We start from the raw sequence: 19,552 nt of genomic DNA, 5'->3' as shown, positions 1-19,552 counted from the left end.
CAAACTGGCCCATCTCATTCCTTCAGGGGGAGGGGAGAGGTGTGAAACATCAACCAACTTCCCAGAAAAGGACCTGTACTTTCGATTTTGGTTCTTCTCAACCACACTGAAAACAGCTTCATTGTAATATCCGGCTTGATTTTCAGCTTCTAAAGAGAAGTGTGAGCACCCTGGGGAGTCAGACTCCGGAGGAGCAAGGCGAAAGGAGAGAATTTATTCATTTTCTGCTGCTTAGGAGACAGGTAAGTTGGCTCAGAGACTTGGATTTCCTTCACATGTTCATTAACTAACATCAACAAGAACAATGCATGCTCCTTTGCAGCACACCTGGCTCTGGAGGCAAAGGCTCCCCCCCATGTCAGCCCTGGAGGCAGCTGGCCTATGGTGGGGGCAGAGGAGAGGTGGTCCGAGGGGCTATAAGCTGGAGGCAGCTCAGCCCCTCTGTTTGGATGGAAGGCTGCTGCAGGACAAGGGCACAGCTTGTTCCTGGGATGCCCAGCTCCCTCTATGGCACCCTCCCAGGCTGCACAAAGAGCCCTGCCTGGGAGAAGGAGGGGTGCACCCTACATCACCTGCTTGAAGGGGCTGAAGTCCTTTCTCTGACTGAGGAACCAAACCTGCCCTTTCCTGTCACTTCCCCCATCTTCCCCTCCCCATCTCAGACATTTCCCTGATGTCTGTGGGACATTGAAAAAACAGAGGGAAGATGATCCTTAACATACAATTTAAACATTAAAACATTCTTTATTGCATTAACTGTATTTAGTATTCCAAAGATTCTATAAAGTGGTATTTAGATGAAATAATTCATTCTCACATATTTTAATCAACTATTAAAAATACCTATAAGGTCTAAGCCAGGTTTTCATTCTGCAGTTTCCAAATGTTTAATCAGTACCAAAAAATTACATCAGTTATTGTTTTTTTAGGTTCAGTTGTTTTGCGGAGTCCTTTGTAAGAATGAAAAAAGTTTCTCAGCTTTTTTTTTTTTTTTTTTTTTTTAACTTCTGTAAACTAGCAACAGAAAAGTGGGAAGAGGAGAGGGAGCAAGGAGGAGTGAGAAGGACCTGGGAGCTTGTTCTGTGACACACTGACCTGAGGAGCTGTGGGACAGAAGAGGGAATTCAACTTTCTTTTGCAAGCAACTTAGTCCTGAGCTTAAACCTCTCACTTTCTGATTCAAAATGGACTGAGGAATGGGGAGGTATGAACACCTGTAGCCTGTAGCCTAGACTGCAGGGCTCAGCTGCTGGCTTTAGCTTCCCCATTAGGGGCAGTGGTAGTTGTGAGGTGACAGTTTAGTAGGACTTCACATAACCAGGACAGCGGCATGTGGAGCAGAGAATGTGGATGCATGGAGAGATGAGAGATTAGGGTCTTCTCCTAGCTGCTTAATGGGATGGGGTAGGGCATAGAGGCAGCTTATTCATGCATGAGCTCAGTGTTCCTCATTGTAATGTGCACTAGGTTGGACTTATGGTCCTATTCTAATTCCACATTAGATTCACTGCTTACACAACATTTTAAATTTAATTTTTTTTAATTTAATTTTTTTCTCAAGTGCAGACTTGGCTCAGAGAGCTCTGGTTTGCCTTTATTTGTTGAATGGAAAAAGAGAAAGAGGAAGAAAAAAAGAATGAAAGAAAGAAAGAGGAAGGAAGGAAGGAAGGAAGGAAGGAAGGAAGGAAGGAAGGAAGGAAGGAAGGAAAGAAGGAAGGAAAGAAAAAAGAAAGAAAGGAAGAAAGGGGGCCAGACACAGATGGGCTGCCTTATAATTGTGGCCTCACCCTCAGCTCCCAGTCACATCCTTAAAGGTTGGGAAAGGGGCATGCTGTCCCCTGACAAGGCTATAATTCACTGCTCAGGCTCAAACTTGCTTAGGACACCGCCCGGCTCAGCTTCATTCTTGGTATGGTGTGATAATTAGAAAGGACCAGCACAGCACTTCCTGGAATATAAGAAGTACTTTCTCCGCCCTAACAAAGTCTTAGGTCAGCCATGTCCAGGAATTATGCAAACCTACTTGATATTTTCACATGAATATTTTTAACAGGACATGGAGGATGCAGAATTTCTGAGGTCTTCTTGATATTCTTTATTGACTGTTTTATTAATATATGATTTGTATTGGCTTATAACATAAGTCTATTTTTAAAGTTTGATGCAAACTTCATTTTGAAAAACAAAATAACTATCCCATGACTCAGTTTCTCTGAACAAGGGATGACTGTTAAACTTAGTGGCCAAAAGGATTTTGAAGACTTCTAAAAAAGGAGAAAAATCAAAAGCTGTTTCTTTTTTGGAACCCCAAACTCCTTCAGTCCCTTCAGTATCATAAATGGAGCCATAAATATTACATTTTATTGGTCTGTCATGTGTCAAACAAACTTGTCCAGCTAAAATCTTGGATTGTGATGAATACTAGTCATACTAATCACTAGTTCTATAGCTGTTCTCAACAAGTAGGACCATGAGACAGTGAGATGCATTGTTGCCGTCTTGTCTTTTTCTGCAGCTGCTAGGGTTCAGGAGTGCATAAATGAATGAAGAGACTAGAGAAGAAATATGAATTTAGAAGGCATTTTGGGGAAAGCCAGATGGAAACCTTAGTTCTAGTGACTAACCCCCCGAAATCTCCGGACCCAGGGCTTTTTATTCCCACATTTTTCCCTATAGCAAAGCAGATATACATATCAAAGGTGAGGTTAGGTAAACAGTAAAGGGTTATCAGGTTAGGGTAAATGCATATAGCTGTTCAGGAGCAAGTAATAACATGCAGATTTTCAGCCCTGCTGAAGCCTCAAGTTCCATTAGCCTTCTGATGAATTTCTTGCATAATTATGACCTGCTGGAATTAGCCTCCAGCAATGCATGAAACCTGTGACTTAATATTTCTTGGCAGTGTCCCCAGGTCACTCTGGTCCCAGGTCCTTCCTCAGCATCCTCTTAGTAGCTGGTTAAACCTTAAGTTTGGGGAGAGGTTGTTCACATGAGGTGATGGATTTTCTTCTCAGTATTGACCCTGTCATTGAGTAGAGCCACTTGACTACATTACAAGATGTGGCTGCTCAGTGCCAGCAATAACATTCAATCTGAGATCCTCACAGCATTGGGAACACTTTGGCCCTTGCATAGATTCACTGTAAGTATAGAACCAAAAATAGATGAATTTTGTACTTCAGGGCTGGCCTATGCTTACTAAGACAGGAACAAAGTAGAACACTAACACTGTCTTAAGATGATGGCTGCTTTGCACAACTGTTTCAGAGAATAACATGGTAAGCTTATTTTCACTGGGATGTTCTTTTAGGTTTGCAGGTTGCCATGGCATCTAGACCCAACATGGTGGCCCCCATTTGCCTGGTGGAAAACAACAATGAGCATCTGTCAGTGAATCAGGAAGCTCTAGAAATTCTTGACCAGATTTCTCAGCCAGTGGTGGTCGTGGCCATTGCAGGACTGTATCGTACAGGCAAATCCTACTTGATGAATCAGCTTGCAGGACAGAATCACGGTGAGTGGTGTCTCAGGCAGAGGACAATTCTTTGACTCTAGCTATTTCACAGTTTCTTAGTCTTCTTCACTAGTCACATGAAGAAAGAGTGAAATTCCTTTCAATAAACCAATCTACTAATTCTAATTATTACTAATAAATTACTACCTTAATGAGTATTATCTTAGGCCTAGGCCAATTGTTTTTACTCTAACTATATCACAGCTTAATAGTTTTTTTCCCTGGTTACATGAAGTGAGAAATACACTCCTCTCAACAAAACAAACTTCTAAGTTTAATACTTACCACTAAATTATTACTTTAATATATTCTATTACCATATTCAGGTTTTACTCCTGTTAAGGAAAATCTCTCCTACTAATGCATAGACTCCTTCTTTCACCTGTGCCAACACTGAGGTCTTGAAATTGTGCCTCCTCTCTTGCTCATAACATGTTTTACTCTCTCTATGGAATATTCCCATGAATGTATAAAGACATTTTCATATCTATCATCATGTTTAAAGATTTTTGTGAGTTCACATCCCATTGTTGTTAATTACCTCTCCCACACCACTTGCCATTTTTATTTTTATCACTTTGATTGGAAAAATATTATCTGAATTTCTTTTTCTTTAGACGTCTCTCTTCTATCCACTTCTATTTGGCCTTTACTGGACCATTCTTTAAAATGCTCTTATATAGTATTCAGTGACCTTTATTAATTCTGATTCATGGATGCACTTCACCTCCATTTTGAGCTCCTGTTGGGTATCATTTTCACAGTTAACATTCATCTCCTCCTTTGAATAGATGAAACACAAAGTAAAGCATTCTTACAAAATAGAGAAAGCACCATCTTATATTCTGGGGTACTTCCATTCCAGAAAGTCTGATTATGTAGTCCCTTGGCTGCTTAGATTGTCTGTTGTCACTGTGGGTTGGGTCTCCCCTTCTTTTATAGGTTTCCCTCTGGGCTCTACGGTGCAGTCTCAAACCAAGGGCATCTGGATGTGGTGTGTGCCTCACCCCTATAAGCCTGATTGCACTCTGGTCCTTCTAGACACCGAGGGCCTGGGCGATGTGGAAAAGGTAAGGCAGAGAGTCAAAGACAAGATGGTTTCATTCTGGATAGTCTCATAACAAACTCTTTAACTTAACTGCTTGATCTATTTGTGAAATCTAGAAATCCAACTATATATCAGGCAAATTCTCAGTTGTTTGACTCTTATTTCTAGTTAAGGTGTCATGGTACATTGAGTAAATTTTCTTTTATTTCTGGGTACTCATGAATAATTTGATTCAATTTAGTAAACAATTGCTGAGCACCATATTCCCAGGTCTCTAAGTTAGTACTGTAGATACTAGTGACCCATGTAAAAGCCCTGCCTTCAAAGAGTCTTGGTCCTATGGTGACGTTCACCAAGTACTCACCAAGCATTCTGGAAGACTCTGAGACACCTCTGAATGCGATAGCTCTGTAAAAGCATGTGGTTATCCTACAACATTTTAAGATGGGTCTTTGATATTTTAGTTTTACCTCTTACTGAGATAGCTCTATAAAAGCATGTGGTTATCCTACAACATTTTTAGATGGGTCTTTGATATTTTAGTTTTCTACTAAAAGGTAAAATGAATGATTTCTCCTTTTCTGCTTTTGTTTGAGACTTATTTGGAAATAGTACCTAAATTTCTAAAACTTTCTATTTCTACCCAAAGAAGACTTAAAATTTTGTTTTAATTTTTTTATTTTTAAAAAATATTTTATTGTTTTTTTACAGAGAGGAAGGGAGAGGGATAGAAAGTTAGAAACATTAATGAGAGAGAAACATTGATCAGCTGCCTCCTGCACACTCCCTTCTGGGTATGTGCCTGCAACCAAGGTACATGCCCTTGACTGGAATCAAACCTGGGACCCTTGCGTCTGCAGGCCGACATTCTATCCACTGAGCCAAACTGGTTAGGGCTATGTTTATTTTTATACTAGAGTCCTGGTGCATGGAAATTCATGTACTCGAGTGGTCCCCCAGCCCTGCTTGCACCCTCTCCCAGTGCGGGACCCCTTAGGAGGAGATGTCCAACTGCTAGCTTAGACCCACTCCCTTGGGGATGGGGCCTAATCTGGCAGTCAGACATTCCTCTGGCAGTCCGGGAGCCCTTGGGGGATATCCAATTGCAGCTTAGGCCCACTCCTCTGTGGCCACCTCTGCGGAAGGCGTGGCGCCAGGACTCGACCGGCCCACACCACCACCTCGTCTGCCACCTCTGTGGAAGGGGAGGGAGGGAGCCAGGACCGCCATGGCTGGCCTGGAGGCTCAGGTTCACTGGCCCTGCCCCCCCACCCTCAGGTCATTCTGGCAGGTTGTTCTGAAAGGTCATTTCACTGTCCAGTCTAATTAGCACATTAGCTCTTTATTATAAATTATCCTATCTAATAAAAGAGTAATATGCAAATTAACAATCACACTGTTATACCCACCAGCCAAGCCCACCAGCCACACCCACTAGCCAATCAGGAGAAAGTATGCAAATTAACTCAACCAAGATGGCTGTGGCCATGGAGAAAGTACGAGGGAGGCTTGGGTTTCCCTGGCGATGGAGGAAGCCAAGCTTTCCACACACCCTGGTCGGCCCAGGCCTCTACTCCAGGCTACAAAGTTTCAATTAGAGAAGATAAATAAATCCAAACAAAAATGGCGGCAGCTATGGAGCTGGAGAGAACAGGAGGCTAGGGTTGCCCCGGCGATGGAGGAAGCCAAGCTTCTGCAGCCCTGGCCTGCCTTGGCCTCTGCTTAAGGATACAAAGTTTCAATTATAGAAGATAAATAAATCCCAATGGAAATGGCTGCCACCACAGAGTGAGCAGAAGGTTTGGCTCAGCTCCAGGCTACAAAGTTTCAATTGTAGAAGATAAATAAATCCCAGATACCAGGGCCTCCACTTGGGTCCCCAGAGGGCGTGGCCGGCCTGCAAATCACCACAGGCCCCTTGCCCAGGCCTCCCCATGCCCCAAGGAAACCCCCACCCTGATCCAGGACACCCTTCAGGGCAAACCAGCTGACCCCCACCCATGCACCAGGCCTCTATCCTATCTAATAAAAGAGTAATATGCAGATTGACCATCACTCCAACACACAAGATGGCTACCCCCATGTGGACACAAGACGGCAACCACAAGATGGCCAGTAGGGGAGGGCAGTTGGGAAGGACCAGACCTGCAAGGGAGGGCAGTCGGAGGTGATGAAGCCTGCAGGGGAGGGCAGTTAGGGGTGACCAGGCTGGCAGAGGAGGGAAGTTGGGGGTGACCGGGCCTGCAGAGAAGGACAGTTGGGGAGGGACCCAGGCCTGCAGGGGAGGGCAGTTAGGAGCAAACGGGCTGGCAGGGGAGTAGTTAGGCATCAATCAGGCTGGCAGGGGAGTGGTTAAGGTGTAATCAGGCTGGCAGGCAGCAGCAGTTAGGGGCAATCAGGAAGGCAGTCAGGAGACCAGTTGGGAGCCAGCAGTCCTGGATTGTGAGAGGGATGTCCGACTGCCCATTTAGGCCCGATCCTGGTGGGCCCAATCCCAGTGGGATCGGGCCTAAACAGGCAGTTGGATATCTCTTGAGGGGTCCCAGATTTGAGAGGGTGCAGGCTGGGCTTATGACACCCCCCAGTACTGTGCACGAATTTCGTGCACTGGGCCTCTAGTATCAAACAATCATGCTGACTAAATAACCTATTGTGTGTCATAAGTGCCACTTCTTATTATAATCATTTTTTAAATTGGGCTTTGGAATGTAAATCAGCGAATCAGTATTTCACTCTGAAATTTTCTGGGTATTTTCCACTTTTGCTCTGGGGAACAACTTTAGACAGTGTTCATAATAAAACAAAAATTCTGTATTGTGCCGTTATTTAGACCTGTTGTATTTTATACACACAAATTAACCCCATCTTTAAGGTCTTTCATCTGGTTGCACGAGGCTCACTATCCAGCTTTAACTTCTTGACATGCCCTGTGTTCCAGTCAGATCAAATAACTCTACTTTTATTGAAAAGACTTCTGTATGCTGCCATGTCTACTTTTGCTTCCATGGATCTTCCCATCTGCAGGTTACCTTCATTTAATCAAATTCACACGCTGTTAAGGCTTTAATTTTCAATCAAGGTGCTGAGGAAGACTTCATGTCATGTAAAATTTTCCAACTTTCAGAGCTCTGGTCTTCCATGCTAGACTTGTAAATTTTAATTTAATACTTCTTAAAATTTATATTTATTATTGAAAGTATTTCATATTTTTTCCTTCTTCCCCTCCTATTGACCACGTCTTCCCCCATCTACCCCTCTGCAGGCCTTTGGTGTGCTATTGTCAGTGTCCATATTTTGTGCATATATGCATACAAGTTTTTTTGTTGATGTCTTCCCTCCCACCCTTCATTTACTACTATAGCTAAAGTTTTCAATGCTTATATATGTTATATTAATGTAAGCATTGTATAGATATTATCCTCGTTATATTCATTGCTATAGATGTTTGTTATGCTTTGAAATAGTCATTATGAAAGTAATATTTGTCATTTTAAACTGCTTTTTAATTTAAAAACAGTGGAAATATGCAGTAGCTTCCCATAAATATTTCTTGAATACATCCCCAGTTATGTTAACTATGGAATATTTTATATAGCCCATGACCAACAAATATATGTAGAATAAATATGTGCTAACACCATTCATTTAACATAATAGCACACCAGGTGCTTCACTAAGTTACTTTATATGTCCTTTATTTCATCTAATCCATTAAAAAGAAAACCCTGTGATGACAAAATCCTTTTATATATGAAAGAAGCATAGTCACAAGAAATGTCTTTGTAATTGTTAAAGTTAATATGTATATTTATGCCCATCTTCAAACTTACTTCTTTGCATGGTGAGTACATTACCTGAAATAAAAGGAAGGACTGTTAGACATAGTGTCTGAATGAATTTCTATAGGGTAAACCCCCGAATGTCTTGTCCTAATGTACTTCCAGGGAGACCCTAAGAATGACTCGTGGATCTTTGCCCTGGCCGTGCTTCTGAGTAGCAGCTTCGTCTACAACAGCCTGAGCACCATCAACCACCAGGCCCTGGAGCAGCTGCAGTATCCTTCCAGGAACCCAACCTCCATGTGTCATGGAGGCTGTGGGAATGGAGATCCAGTCAGTTTCTCCTTTCCTCTCACTTAGTTGCTTTTGGTAGACCAAAAGGAACCAGAGTGAAAGAGAGTGTTTATAATACTCTTTCTTTTAATGAGAGAAATGTGGGAATTGTGTGTAGAAAGTTTATTTTCCTTAGCCAGGTCCCAGTTACGTGACAGAGCTGACAGAACTGATCAGGGCAAAGTCCTCCCCTATACCAGATGGAGTAGAAGATTCATTAGAGTTTGTGAGTTTCTTTCCAGACTTTATCTGGACCGTACGGGATTTCTCCCTGGAGCTGGAGTTAAATGGCCACCCTATCACAGCAGATGAGTACCTGGAGAATGCCTTGAAGCTGCTTCCAGGTAACAGAGCATGGCTGGGCAGTGGGTGGGAGGTACTAAACATCATGTCTGGAGTTGCATTTGTACTTGAGACTAAAAGTCTGCAGAAATGGTGGCTGGGAATGGGTTGAAAAGCTCTATGGACTGGAGTTTAAGTTTACTTAAGAAAAGTGGAGCGTAAAATAGAGTAAAACTACTCATGACCAATTTGTTCTTTACACATTGTAACTGAGAATCCAACTGTAACTTTGAATACAGTGGTGTTAAAGCCTTCTAAAGACCAAACACTTATATTTATTACTTTAGTTTCTGCTTTTCCGTGTTGAGGAAAACAGCTGATCAGATACTTGGTAGGCATAAAATTACAATGAAAAGCCTATCTAATTAAATATCTTTTATGTAATTTGATAGAATTAATCTAAAATGGGCATATAACTTTTTAATGTCATTATACATATGTAATCTATAAAAAAGACTTTATATTCTAATAAACCTGAAGAAATATATTTTGTCTTTTCAATCTATCCTTTTGTGTATTTTTTGACAATTATCAGAATATAATTTTAATTTATATATCATAGATTTTTTATTTTAAAAATAATTTTCTTTTTGAATTGTAGTTTAAACTCAATATCATTTTGTGTTATTTTCAAATATACATAGCATAGTGGTTAGATAACACATAGTTTACAACTAGATCCCTGCTATATTTCAAGTACCCACCTGGCACCGTGAATAGTTATTACAATTTTATTAACTACTAGAGGCCTGGTGCACAGAATTCATGCCCTGGGGGGGGGGTGTTCCTCAGCCCAGCCTGCACTCTCTTCAATCTGGGACCTCTCTGTGGGATTGGGCCTAAACCGGCAGTCGGACATCCCTCTCACAAACTGGGACTGTTGGCTCCCAACCACTTGTCTGCCTGCCTGCCTGATTGTGCCTAACTGCTTCTGCCTACCAGCCTGATCACCCCCTAATCACTCCTCTGCCAGCCTGTTCGCCCCCAACTGCTCCCATCCCCCGCTCCTGTGCTCCTCTCTTCATGTAGGCATCAGTTTTTTCTCTGGATCTATTAATCTATTTCCATTTTGTTTGTTTATTTTGTTCTTTAGAATCCATATGTAAGTGTAATCATATGATATTTGTCTTTCTCTAACTTATTTCATTGAGCATACAATTTTATTCTTTTTTATGATCGAGTAATATTCCATTATGTATACTGTATTACTACCTATTCTTTATCTACTTGTCTATTCTTGGGCACTTAGGTTACTTCCATCTCTTGGCTATTGTAAATAATGCTGAAATGAATATAGGAGTCATATATTTTTTTGAATTAGTGTTTTGGATTTCTTCATATATATAACCAGGAATAAAGTCACTGGGCCATAATGTAGTTTTATTTATTTTTTTTTTTTGAGAAACCTCCATTTTCTTTTCCATAGTAACTGTACAAATATGCATACCCACCAACAGTGCCAACATGTATTCTTTGTTGATTTATTGACGAGAGCCATTCAGACCGGAATGAGGTGATATCTCATTGTGGTTTTAACTTGCATTTCTCTGCTGATTAGCAATATTGAACACCTTTTCATACCTATATTGGCCATGGTATGTCCTCTTTGGAGAAGTTTTTATTCAGGTCCTCAGCTCACTTTTAAACCAGATTGTTTGTTCCTATGGTGAATAGTATAAGTACTTTATAAATTTTGGTTATTAACACCTTATCGATGTGTCATTGGAGAATATATTCTCCCACTCAAGTGGTTGTTTGTTTATGGCTTCCTTTGCTGTGCAAAAACTATTTAGCTTGCTGTAGTCCCACTTGTTTATTTATTTTGTTTCCCTTACCAGAGGAAAGATATGAAAAGAAATACATTGCTAAGAAAAATATCTGAGATTTTACTTCCTTTGTTTTCTTATAGTAGTTTTATAATTTTGAGATGTACATTTAAGCCTTTAATCCATTTTTAGCTTATTCTTGTATATGGTGTAAGAAGGTCATGTAGTTTCTTTTTTGTGTGTGTATTTGTCCAATTTTCCCTACACCATGTATTGAATAAACTGTCTTTACCCCATTGTATGTTGTTTTGCCTCCTTTGTCATCTATTAATTGATTATATTTGTGTGGGCTTATTTCTGGACTCTGCCGTGTTCCATTGATCTATATGTCTGTTTTTATTCCAGCACTATGCTGTTTTGATTACTATAGCATTGTATTATAGTTTGATATCAGGTAGCATGATACCTCCAACTTTGTCCTTCTTTCTCAGTATTTCTGTGGCTATTAAGGGTCTTTTATAGCTTCATATACATTTTTGGATTATTTATTGTAGTGATGCGAAAAACACCATTGGTATTTTGAGAGAGATTGTGTTGAATCCATAGATTCCTTTGGGCATTATAGAAATTTTAATTATAGTAAATCTTTCTTTCTGTATCAGAGCTTTTTTCTATTTCCACATATTTACCCATGCTATAATTTCAAAATAATAAAAATATATGAATGGGTTCTATTTACCTGCGCATGTAGATATCTGATGAAACCTTGAAAGAAATATCACTTCTGATTTATATACTCTTGATTTCATGTTTCTATTTATGGTTGCTCAAAACAATGAGAAATAGGCTACACAGCAAAGCTATAAGATGAAATATAGTTCTTTACCTTAAAGAATTTAGAGACTAATGGTGATATCTTAAAATTACGTTTTAGCTACATTTACTTTTCACTCTTCAGAGGTTTTTATTTTTTTAAAAGCTAATGCTGTACACTTCATTTTTAGCATCTAAACAGTTTTCCTTAAATAATCTGGTGTTATTTCTAACATTGCCTCATTAAGTATTGTTTGGGCTCTTCATTTTGATCCAAAGCTTTGTTTCCCCATGGGATCAAATGGACCAAAAACATACGTTTGACCCATGTTTCTGTTATTCATTCTATAAGCGACATAGACAATATACACAATACTCTACCATTTCTAGGTCTGGTAGCAGCAACAGGTCATTGTTGTTGTTTTTTAACCATGTTGATGTGTTCAAAAAATTTTCTCCAGAGTTGTGTAATGGTAAATTTGATGTTAAAGAAGCATTTGGATGTTCATGCTAAAAGAGTTATAAACAAGTTATACAGAGAGAATGCTGCAAAGATACAAAAATCCCTGTCATGAAAATCTTTAGATTCCTTGTCCTACGTCTGCTCCTACTATAATACCTGTTTTTGTATTTGTTTGTTTTAATCTTTCAGGCATGAATTACAAAGCTCAAATATCTAATCTCCCCAGAGAGTGCATCCGGCATTTCTTTCCAAGACGGAAGTGTTTTGTCTTTGACCGGCCAACAAATGACAAAAAACTCTTATCCAATATTGAGAAGGTTGCAGACAACCAACTGGATCCTAACTTCAAGGAAGAAACAAAGAATTTCTGTTTTTACATCTTCACCCAGGCGAGGACCAAGACCCTCAGAGAGGGAATCATGATCACTGGGAAACGTGAGTCTCCATCTCACATTTTGTGGGGCCTAATATTTTTTGAATATATTATAGGATGTGTTCTCTAGAATTTCTTTTTGATTCTATATGGAATTATGAGTCATAGATGTTCATACTCCATGGTGACAATTGTATACTTATCATACTTTTGGGTGTTTACAAATTTGTCTCCAAAATTACAACCTTTATCAGCAAAATCTGCAGTATCCATACATATAAAAATCTTCTAATCTTAATGAATCACTAACTGGTGATAAAAAACAGAATATGCTGTTTCCTCAGTTGAAGTTCTTTATAATGTGCTAGTGGCCCGGTGCACGAAATTTGTGCACATTAAAAGGGAAGTAATTAGAGAAAATATTTTAATATTGTTATTTGCCCTTTATAATAGAAGTTTCAGAGATGAAAGAAAATTAGTAAAATGTATATGAAAATCTTCCTCTTGTCAGAGTCTGGTGTGTGCTGCAGGACCCAGAGTCAAGTCTGTGCCCAACCGTGTGTGCCTCAGACCCGGCTGGCCCCACCCCCATTGGGCAAGATCCAGACCCGTCAAGCCCTGCCAGGCAGGGGGCATAGCCTCAGGGCCCTCACCAAGCCCTTCTGGGTGGGAGGCACAGTCTCAGGTGGGGTGCATGGCCTGAGGTCCCCTGGCCTGGGCTGGGGCAGGGGCATGCTTTGAGGTCCCCATCAAGCCCTGCCGGGTGTGGGGCATGACCTGAGGTCCCTTATCAAGCCCTGCAGGGCTGGGGGCGCAGGCTTAGGTCCTCCAGCTTGGCGCCGGGTTGGGGGGCACAGCCTGAGGTCCACTGGCCTGGTGCCAGGGTGGGGGACATGGTCTGAGGTCCCCTGTCAAGCCCCACCAGGTGGGGGGTGCAGCTACAGGTCCCCTGCCCCAGCCCAGCCCCATGTAGCCTCAGGTCCTTGCTGATTGCTCTTTAAGGCTCGTTCAGGAACTCAGCCTCCACTGTGGGCGCATCCATCTTGTGTTACTGAATCCTTGCTTCCACTGTGGAAGCAGCCATCTTGACCGTTTGAATATTCTCTCTTTATTAGATAAGATGAGAGTTGCAAGAAGAATACAGAAGATATTTTGGACATTTACAGCAATTTAATAATGCACATTAGCCCATAAAGCTCTGAAATTTTATGGGAATCTTCAGAACTCAGAAAAAAAATAGGATCGCATTTACCCTGCTTCATCTGTCTACAATTTGCTTCTAAGATTTTCAATGGGAAATTATGTTTTCCAGATACCCTTTAGTATGTTATATAAAGGAATATATTGAATTATTTTAGGCTTATGGTCTAAAGAAACATAAAATTTGAGAGTCAATGGGACAATAGTGTTACTGGAGGAATATGTTCTGTGGTGTTGTGTGAAAGGAATTTCAGGGACCCTGATGTAGGAGGAGTTTTACTCGATAATGGCAAGGTTTATTAAAGTGAAAAGCAAAGTACACTCTCAGGGAGACAGAGAGCTGGCGGGCTAGAGAGCAGCTACTGCCCTGAAGTATTTGTTAAGCTTCCCCAAATATATTTGGGTTTGGGAAAGAGCAGGCTTTCTTTAAAACTATCCAATCTGTTTCATGTCTTCTTCAGGGCTTGTGCCCTTCCCCTATGCAATCTTTTCCCAGGTTTTTGCCCTCCCCCACTAATGGTCCACATTTTGGCTTTTTGCACTTGCTTCTTAGTTCTGCTTGGTTATTTGGCTCCTACCTCACAGGTACTTAGTATAGAAATTTTACCTCTGTGCCATTTTTCTCCCAACCTGGTTGTTGGGTGGACTACCCAGATTGACTGTAAGGCTGTTTTTTCCTACTTAATCATGCTTTATCAGATTCTGGTTCTATTAGCTCCCTGGTCTCTTGTTAATATCTAACTGTGTATTCCAATAATAGTAGAAGGAAGTGGTGTGTTTGTGTGTATGTGTATGCATGTGTGTGTGTGTATGTGTGCATATATGTGTGTTTGTGTGAGAGAGAAAGGGACAGAAAGAGAGGTTTAGAAATGTAGTTTCACATAAATGGATCCCGTTGAGTGATAAATTGATATTTATCCCTTAAATTTCCTGGCTTATTAGGTCTAAAGACTCTGGTGGTGACTTATGTGGATGCCATCAACAGTGGAGCAGTGCCTTGTTTGGAGAATGCAATGACAACTCTGGCCCACACTGAGAACTCCAGGGCCGTTCAGAAGGCAGTTGACCACTACAGTGAGCAGATGACCCAGAGAGTGAGCTTCCCCACAGACTCCCTGCAGGAGCTGCTGGACCTGCATGCAGCCTGTGAGAGGGAAGCCATTGCAATCTTCATGGAGAACTCCTTCAAGGATGACAACCAGGAGTTCCAGAAGAATCTTGTGGTAATATGCCTTAGTATTTATTTACATTTTGTAACTCTTCCCTTGAAAAATGAAGCCTAGAAGAGCTTTTCTGACCAAAGTCCTCCTCCCTTACTCATGGATCGAGTAGTCTGGAGTTTCAAAAGGCTACATTTTCTTCTTCCTCTCCCCACCAAACCTCAGGTACTTTATGTAAAAAATTTCTCTTGTCTCTGATGCATAGTGAGTATAGATATATTTCTGAACTGAATACTTATATTGAATTCAAGCCTGCCCTGAACACCCAGAAGTCATTCCTCAGCTAGTCACTTTCTTGAGGGACTCTCCCCCTCTCAGGAACCAAATGTCTCTTAACAGACCCTCATACCAGGCTATTTTCAACTCCTATGGCTCCTTGTTGTATCATTGTGCCATTGAAGAGGGAATTAACTAAAGTTACAGCTGCAGGGAGCCATAGAGATAAGGGAATTCAACACCAACAGTTTTGATGAAGAACCTGAGACCCAGGGAGGTTGGAAGCTTTTCCCTGGCTCACATGGAATTTTCAGGGATGTGAGTAAAGGAAGCTTTGCAATTCCTGTTTTATTCCATGTCCTTCTCCAACAGAATGCTTTTCTTTTCTTTTTTTAAAAAATATATTTTATTGATTTTTTACAGAGAGGAAGGGAGAGGGATAGAGAGCTAGAAACATCGATCAGCTGCGTCCTGCACACCCCCCACTGGGGATGTGCCCGCAACCAAGGTACATGCCCTTGCCTGGAATCTAACCTGGGACCCTCCAGTCTGCAGGCCGATGCTCTACCCACTGAGCCAAACCAGTTAGGGCCAGAATGCTTTTCTAATGAGGACCACAGCTAGACTTCCTTCCACCAGATTTTTTGGAATTTTTTCTCCTCTGTTCCTGTCTCCTGGTGACAGCCCTCTATACTTCCCTTGCAGGAAATCATAAAGGATAAGCAGGATAAGTTCTTGCTGCAGAATGAAGATGCATCTGTTAAATATTGTCAGGATAAACTTGAGCAGCTTTCCAAGTCCCTAATGGAAGATATTTCAGCAGGCATTTTCTCTGTTCCTGGTGGTCACAAGCTCTACATAGAAACAAAGGAAAGGATTGAACAGGACTACTGGCAAGTGCCCAGGAAAGGAGTGAAGGTGAGGAATAAGGGGAGCATAGGGATCCTACAGATTAAAGTCAAGAGGGTCTCCTGGAAATCGGTCACAGCTTCAGTGTGGGTAATGTGGGAATGGGGATATCATGACTCTTTTAGCATGGAAGGCCCATTATTTTGTCTTTTTTTCTATAGAGAATCAAAATGCTCATTCTCAAAAATGAATATAGATTTCTGAAATCCATAAGAGACACAAGAGAAATAATCATTTCCATCCAACAATATTATATTCAGTGAGTCAAAGGCAAACAATTTACAAGTTAAAGTCAGAGCCTTTGTACTTAAGGCTGATCAAAAGAGAAAAGGAAGTCAACCATGTAGACAGTTGCACACAGGGTTATCATACTTATGAACCTGAGATAATTGGCTATGTAGGTGATGGTACAAGTAATAACATTAAATAACAATGCAATTAATATTTATTGAACTTTTATTGTTAAGACATAGTATTGAGCTCTTTCCCTAGAATTTAATTTTATCCTTTATATAGCATTAGGGAGCATCTATACTTTTTTCAACATTTTACACAAGTGAACTGAGAGGCAGAGATGGGTTAAAATGACTTGCCTAGAGTTACAGTCAGCAAGTGGCAGTGGAGAGCAGGAGCACTAATTGGAGGTAACATTTCTCCCTGGAAAGCAAATATATAAAAGCAGAGACAGTGGGTTTGTAGAACTGAATGTGGTTCTCACTGTCTGGAACTCAGAGCAAAGAGTAGAAAGTAACACTGGGAGAGAGACTGCAGGGGGTATGAAGAGCTTGGAAACTGTGTGGAATCATTATGCAATTTTGATCATGAAGGAAAAATTACATGGACATAGTTCGTTTTGCAGCACTATTTTTCCCAGTGAAAATCAAAGTTTGTTCCTTTTTCTCTCCTCAGGCAAATGAGGTTCTCCAGAGGTTCCTGCAGTCACAGGCAGCAACAGAGAATTCCATCCTGCAGGGAGACAAAGCGCTCACTGATGAGATGAAGGCCATGGCAGGTAAGTGGCAGGGCTGGGTTCACAATGGATGGTAGGTACCTGCAGTGTCCTTTGACAGCTGTGAGAACAAAACCTCCTGAGACAATGAGCTTTCTGTCCTTCTGTGGGACATACTCTCTAACTCTGAAAACACCAGGGCACCTCAGCCAGCCAGGGCCTTTCCCATCACACTCTGAAATGTACTCTTGATGGTGTGGCAAAGGGAGCAATTCAGATTCTTCCACCTCCCCTTCCAGTTTGCTTGTTCTCAGAGCTCAGGAAGGTAGAGATTAGTCCTCACCTAATTTTCTTCCCTCTCTCAAACCTCCCTGGGGCAGCGGAGCGGGCCAAGAAGGAGGCAGCTGAGAAGGAACAGGAGCTGCTGAGACAGAAACTACAGGAGCAGCAGCAGCAGATGGAGGCACAGATGAGGAGCCGCGAGGAAAATATGTTGCAACTGAAGGAGAAGCTGGAGAGGGAAAGAGAGAATATACTAAGAGAGCAGAATATGATATTGGAACATAAATTGAAGGTAAGTCCTGCCATGGCCTCTGGTACGTCAGGTGGGATGGAGAATGTTACAGAAAGACCATGGAGGCAACACCATTGCCATTTACTACTTGTGATTTGCTAAAGCCTTGAATCTTCCCCTTGTTCCCTTTCTTTGTAAAAATATCTTTGAAATCTCTGTGCATACACTCTGGAGTGGTCAGGTCAAGCATCTCATCTCTGAACACTTGTGGAATATAAGTAGGGTTTGAGGTGATATTTTAGGCTATTTAAAAATGATCTTATTTGGCCTGAATAAATAGGTATTTGAAATACATGTATTTATTATTACCACCAACTGGTTTTCTTTAGCAAGATCATTGCCTATTATCAGGAACCCTATGACCACCTAAAGACTCTAAGGTAGAACTATGCTGACAATAAACTATCAGAAATGTCCAGATTCAAAAAACAAGGATGTGACAGCTTCAAACCTGCTGCGTTGTTCCCAGGTATGGAGAGTCTACCCAAGTAATCATATGGCAAAGGAAGAATTCCTAATTGGCTATCTGTACATGTTTATAATAGAGTTCTATAACATGTATAATTTCCCTTTTTTTTTTCCTGCATTTTGGTTGGCCATATTATTCCAAGTGGGACTGAGAATTAGTATGAGCTGATTCAAGTTACTTCTCAACTGGTATTATGACTGGCACAAAGTACATTTGTCCTCAGGCCAGCCTTAGTATTCTAGCAAAACCCAATAGGTATGTGAATATTATTTGTAAGACTGTAAACTATGCTTTCTTTCTGTGTTTAGGTACAAGACAGGATTATTTCTTGTTGCAAAATTATCTTTGATTGTGTAAGAGAGAACAATTTTAAGAGTAGAAGGAAAGAATTCTTAAATATAAAATGTAATTTTTGAAAAACATGGGAATTTAAAACATTTTACTTCTATCCTCACATTTTTTTAGGTTCAAGAAGATTTGCTTAGAGAAGGATTTAAAAAGAAATGTGAAGATATGAATGCAGAGATCAGTCATTTGAGAAATATGATTGATAGTATTCAAAATGATAATAGTCCCTTTATTACAAAAATCATGGAAAGACTTGCCAGTGAGATTGATTCAATATTTTGTACATCTGGTAAATTTTTTGGTAATGTTTTGAGAAACTTTGGCTCACTATTTAAAGATAAATAGTTCTCCTTTGAAATAAAATATAGAATGTGGATATATGTTATGGCTTATTTTTGGTGTGTATTCCTTTTGATTTTATTCATCCAAGTCTTAAACATGAAAAGTGCCTACTAAAGGATATCAATGTCTAGCCCTAATTAGGTAGGATAAATGCTCATATGCTTTGATATAGCATGTTTACTTAATGAAACATATATGTTTAAATAAACATACTTACAATTAATCAAGTTATCACTTTAAATGGCAAAAGATTGGAAACTACTAATAAATTCATCTATATGAATTGGTAATATAAATTTAACATTTGCATATGGTGGTATATTATACAGCCAGTAAATAGAGAATTTAGCTCTATTTTTATAAACATACAACAATCTTGAAAATACATTGTAAAATGAGGTACACAAAAAGTGTATAATGTGTTTACAGGAAAAAATGTAATTACTGTGTGCAATCATATGTATGTGTACACATTGAATATCTATAGGAATCCTCAAAGAAGTAATATCAGTTCTTACTTGGAAGAAGTGGGTGGGATCATGGTAAACAAGTCACATGCTTTTCATTATATGCTCTTTCTTTTGAATCCTGTAAAGAAATTTTATAAATAAATAAATAACAAAGAAAATGTAAAGTGTAATACTAATCTCTATATATAAAAGGCTAATATGCTAAGTGTCCGACCGTTCATTTGACTGGTCATGCACTGACCACCTGGGGGCAGATGCTTCTACCAGTAGGTTAGCTTGCTTCTGGGATATGGCCGATTGGGGTTGGGTGCCCTGGAGCCCTCCCACGGTCCCTCCCCAGCCCCAATCATGCACCAGTTGGGTCCCTTGGCATGGACTGTGCCCTTTTGCAATCCGAGATCCCTGGGGGGATGTTGGAGAGCCT

The 19,552-nt window shown here is 40.5% G+C and overlaps 1 protein-coding gene across 1 annotated transcript; it reads left to right on the top strand.

Moving 5' to 3' along the window:
* Positions 1 to 211: 211 nt before the first annotated feature.
* On the top strand, positions 212 to 18,661 carry LOC103298006 (guanylate-binding protein 6-like). The gene is made up of 11 exons (XM_008154744.3): positions 212 to 242; positions 3,311 to 3,514; positions 4,457 to 4,584; positions 8,507 to 8,616; positions 8,822 to 9,018; positions 12,248 to 12,493; positions 14,574 to 14,854; positions 15,773 to 15,985; positions 16,886 to 16,988; positions 17,306 to 17,499; positions 18,434 to 18,661. Exons 2-11 carry the CDS (start codon positions 3,325 to 3,327, stop codon positions 18,659 to 18,661), a joined length of 1,890 nt encoding a protein of 629 aa, XP_008152966.2. The 5' UTR covers positions 212 to 242; positions 3,311 to 3,324.
* Positions 18,662 to 19,552: the final 891 nt, after the last annotated feature.

The sequence above is a fragment of the Eptesicus fuscus genome, chromosome 9 (genome assembly GCF_027574615.1).
Source record: "Eptesicus fuscus isolate TK198812 chromosome 9, DD_ASM_mEF_20220401, whole genome shotgun sequence".
NCBI classification, from domain to species: domain Eukaryota; kingdom Metazoa; phylum Chordata; class Mammalia; order Chiroptera; family Vespertilionidae; genus Eptesicus; species Eptesicus fuscus.
Note: the sequence above shows the minus strand (reverse complement) of the source record. Positions and strands in the feature narration are given on the sequence as shown.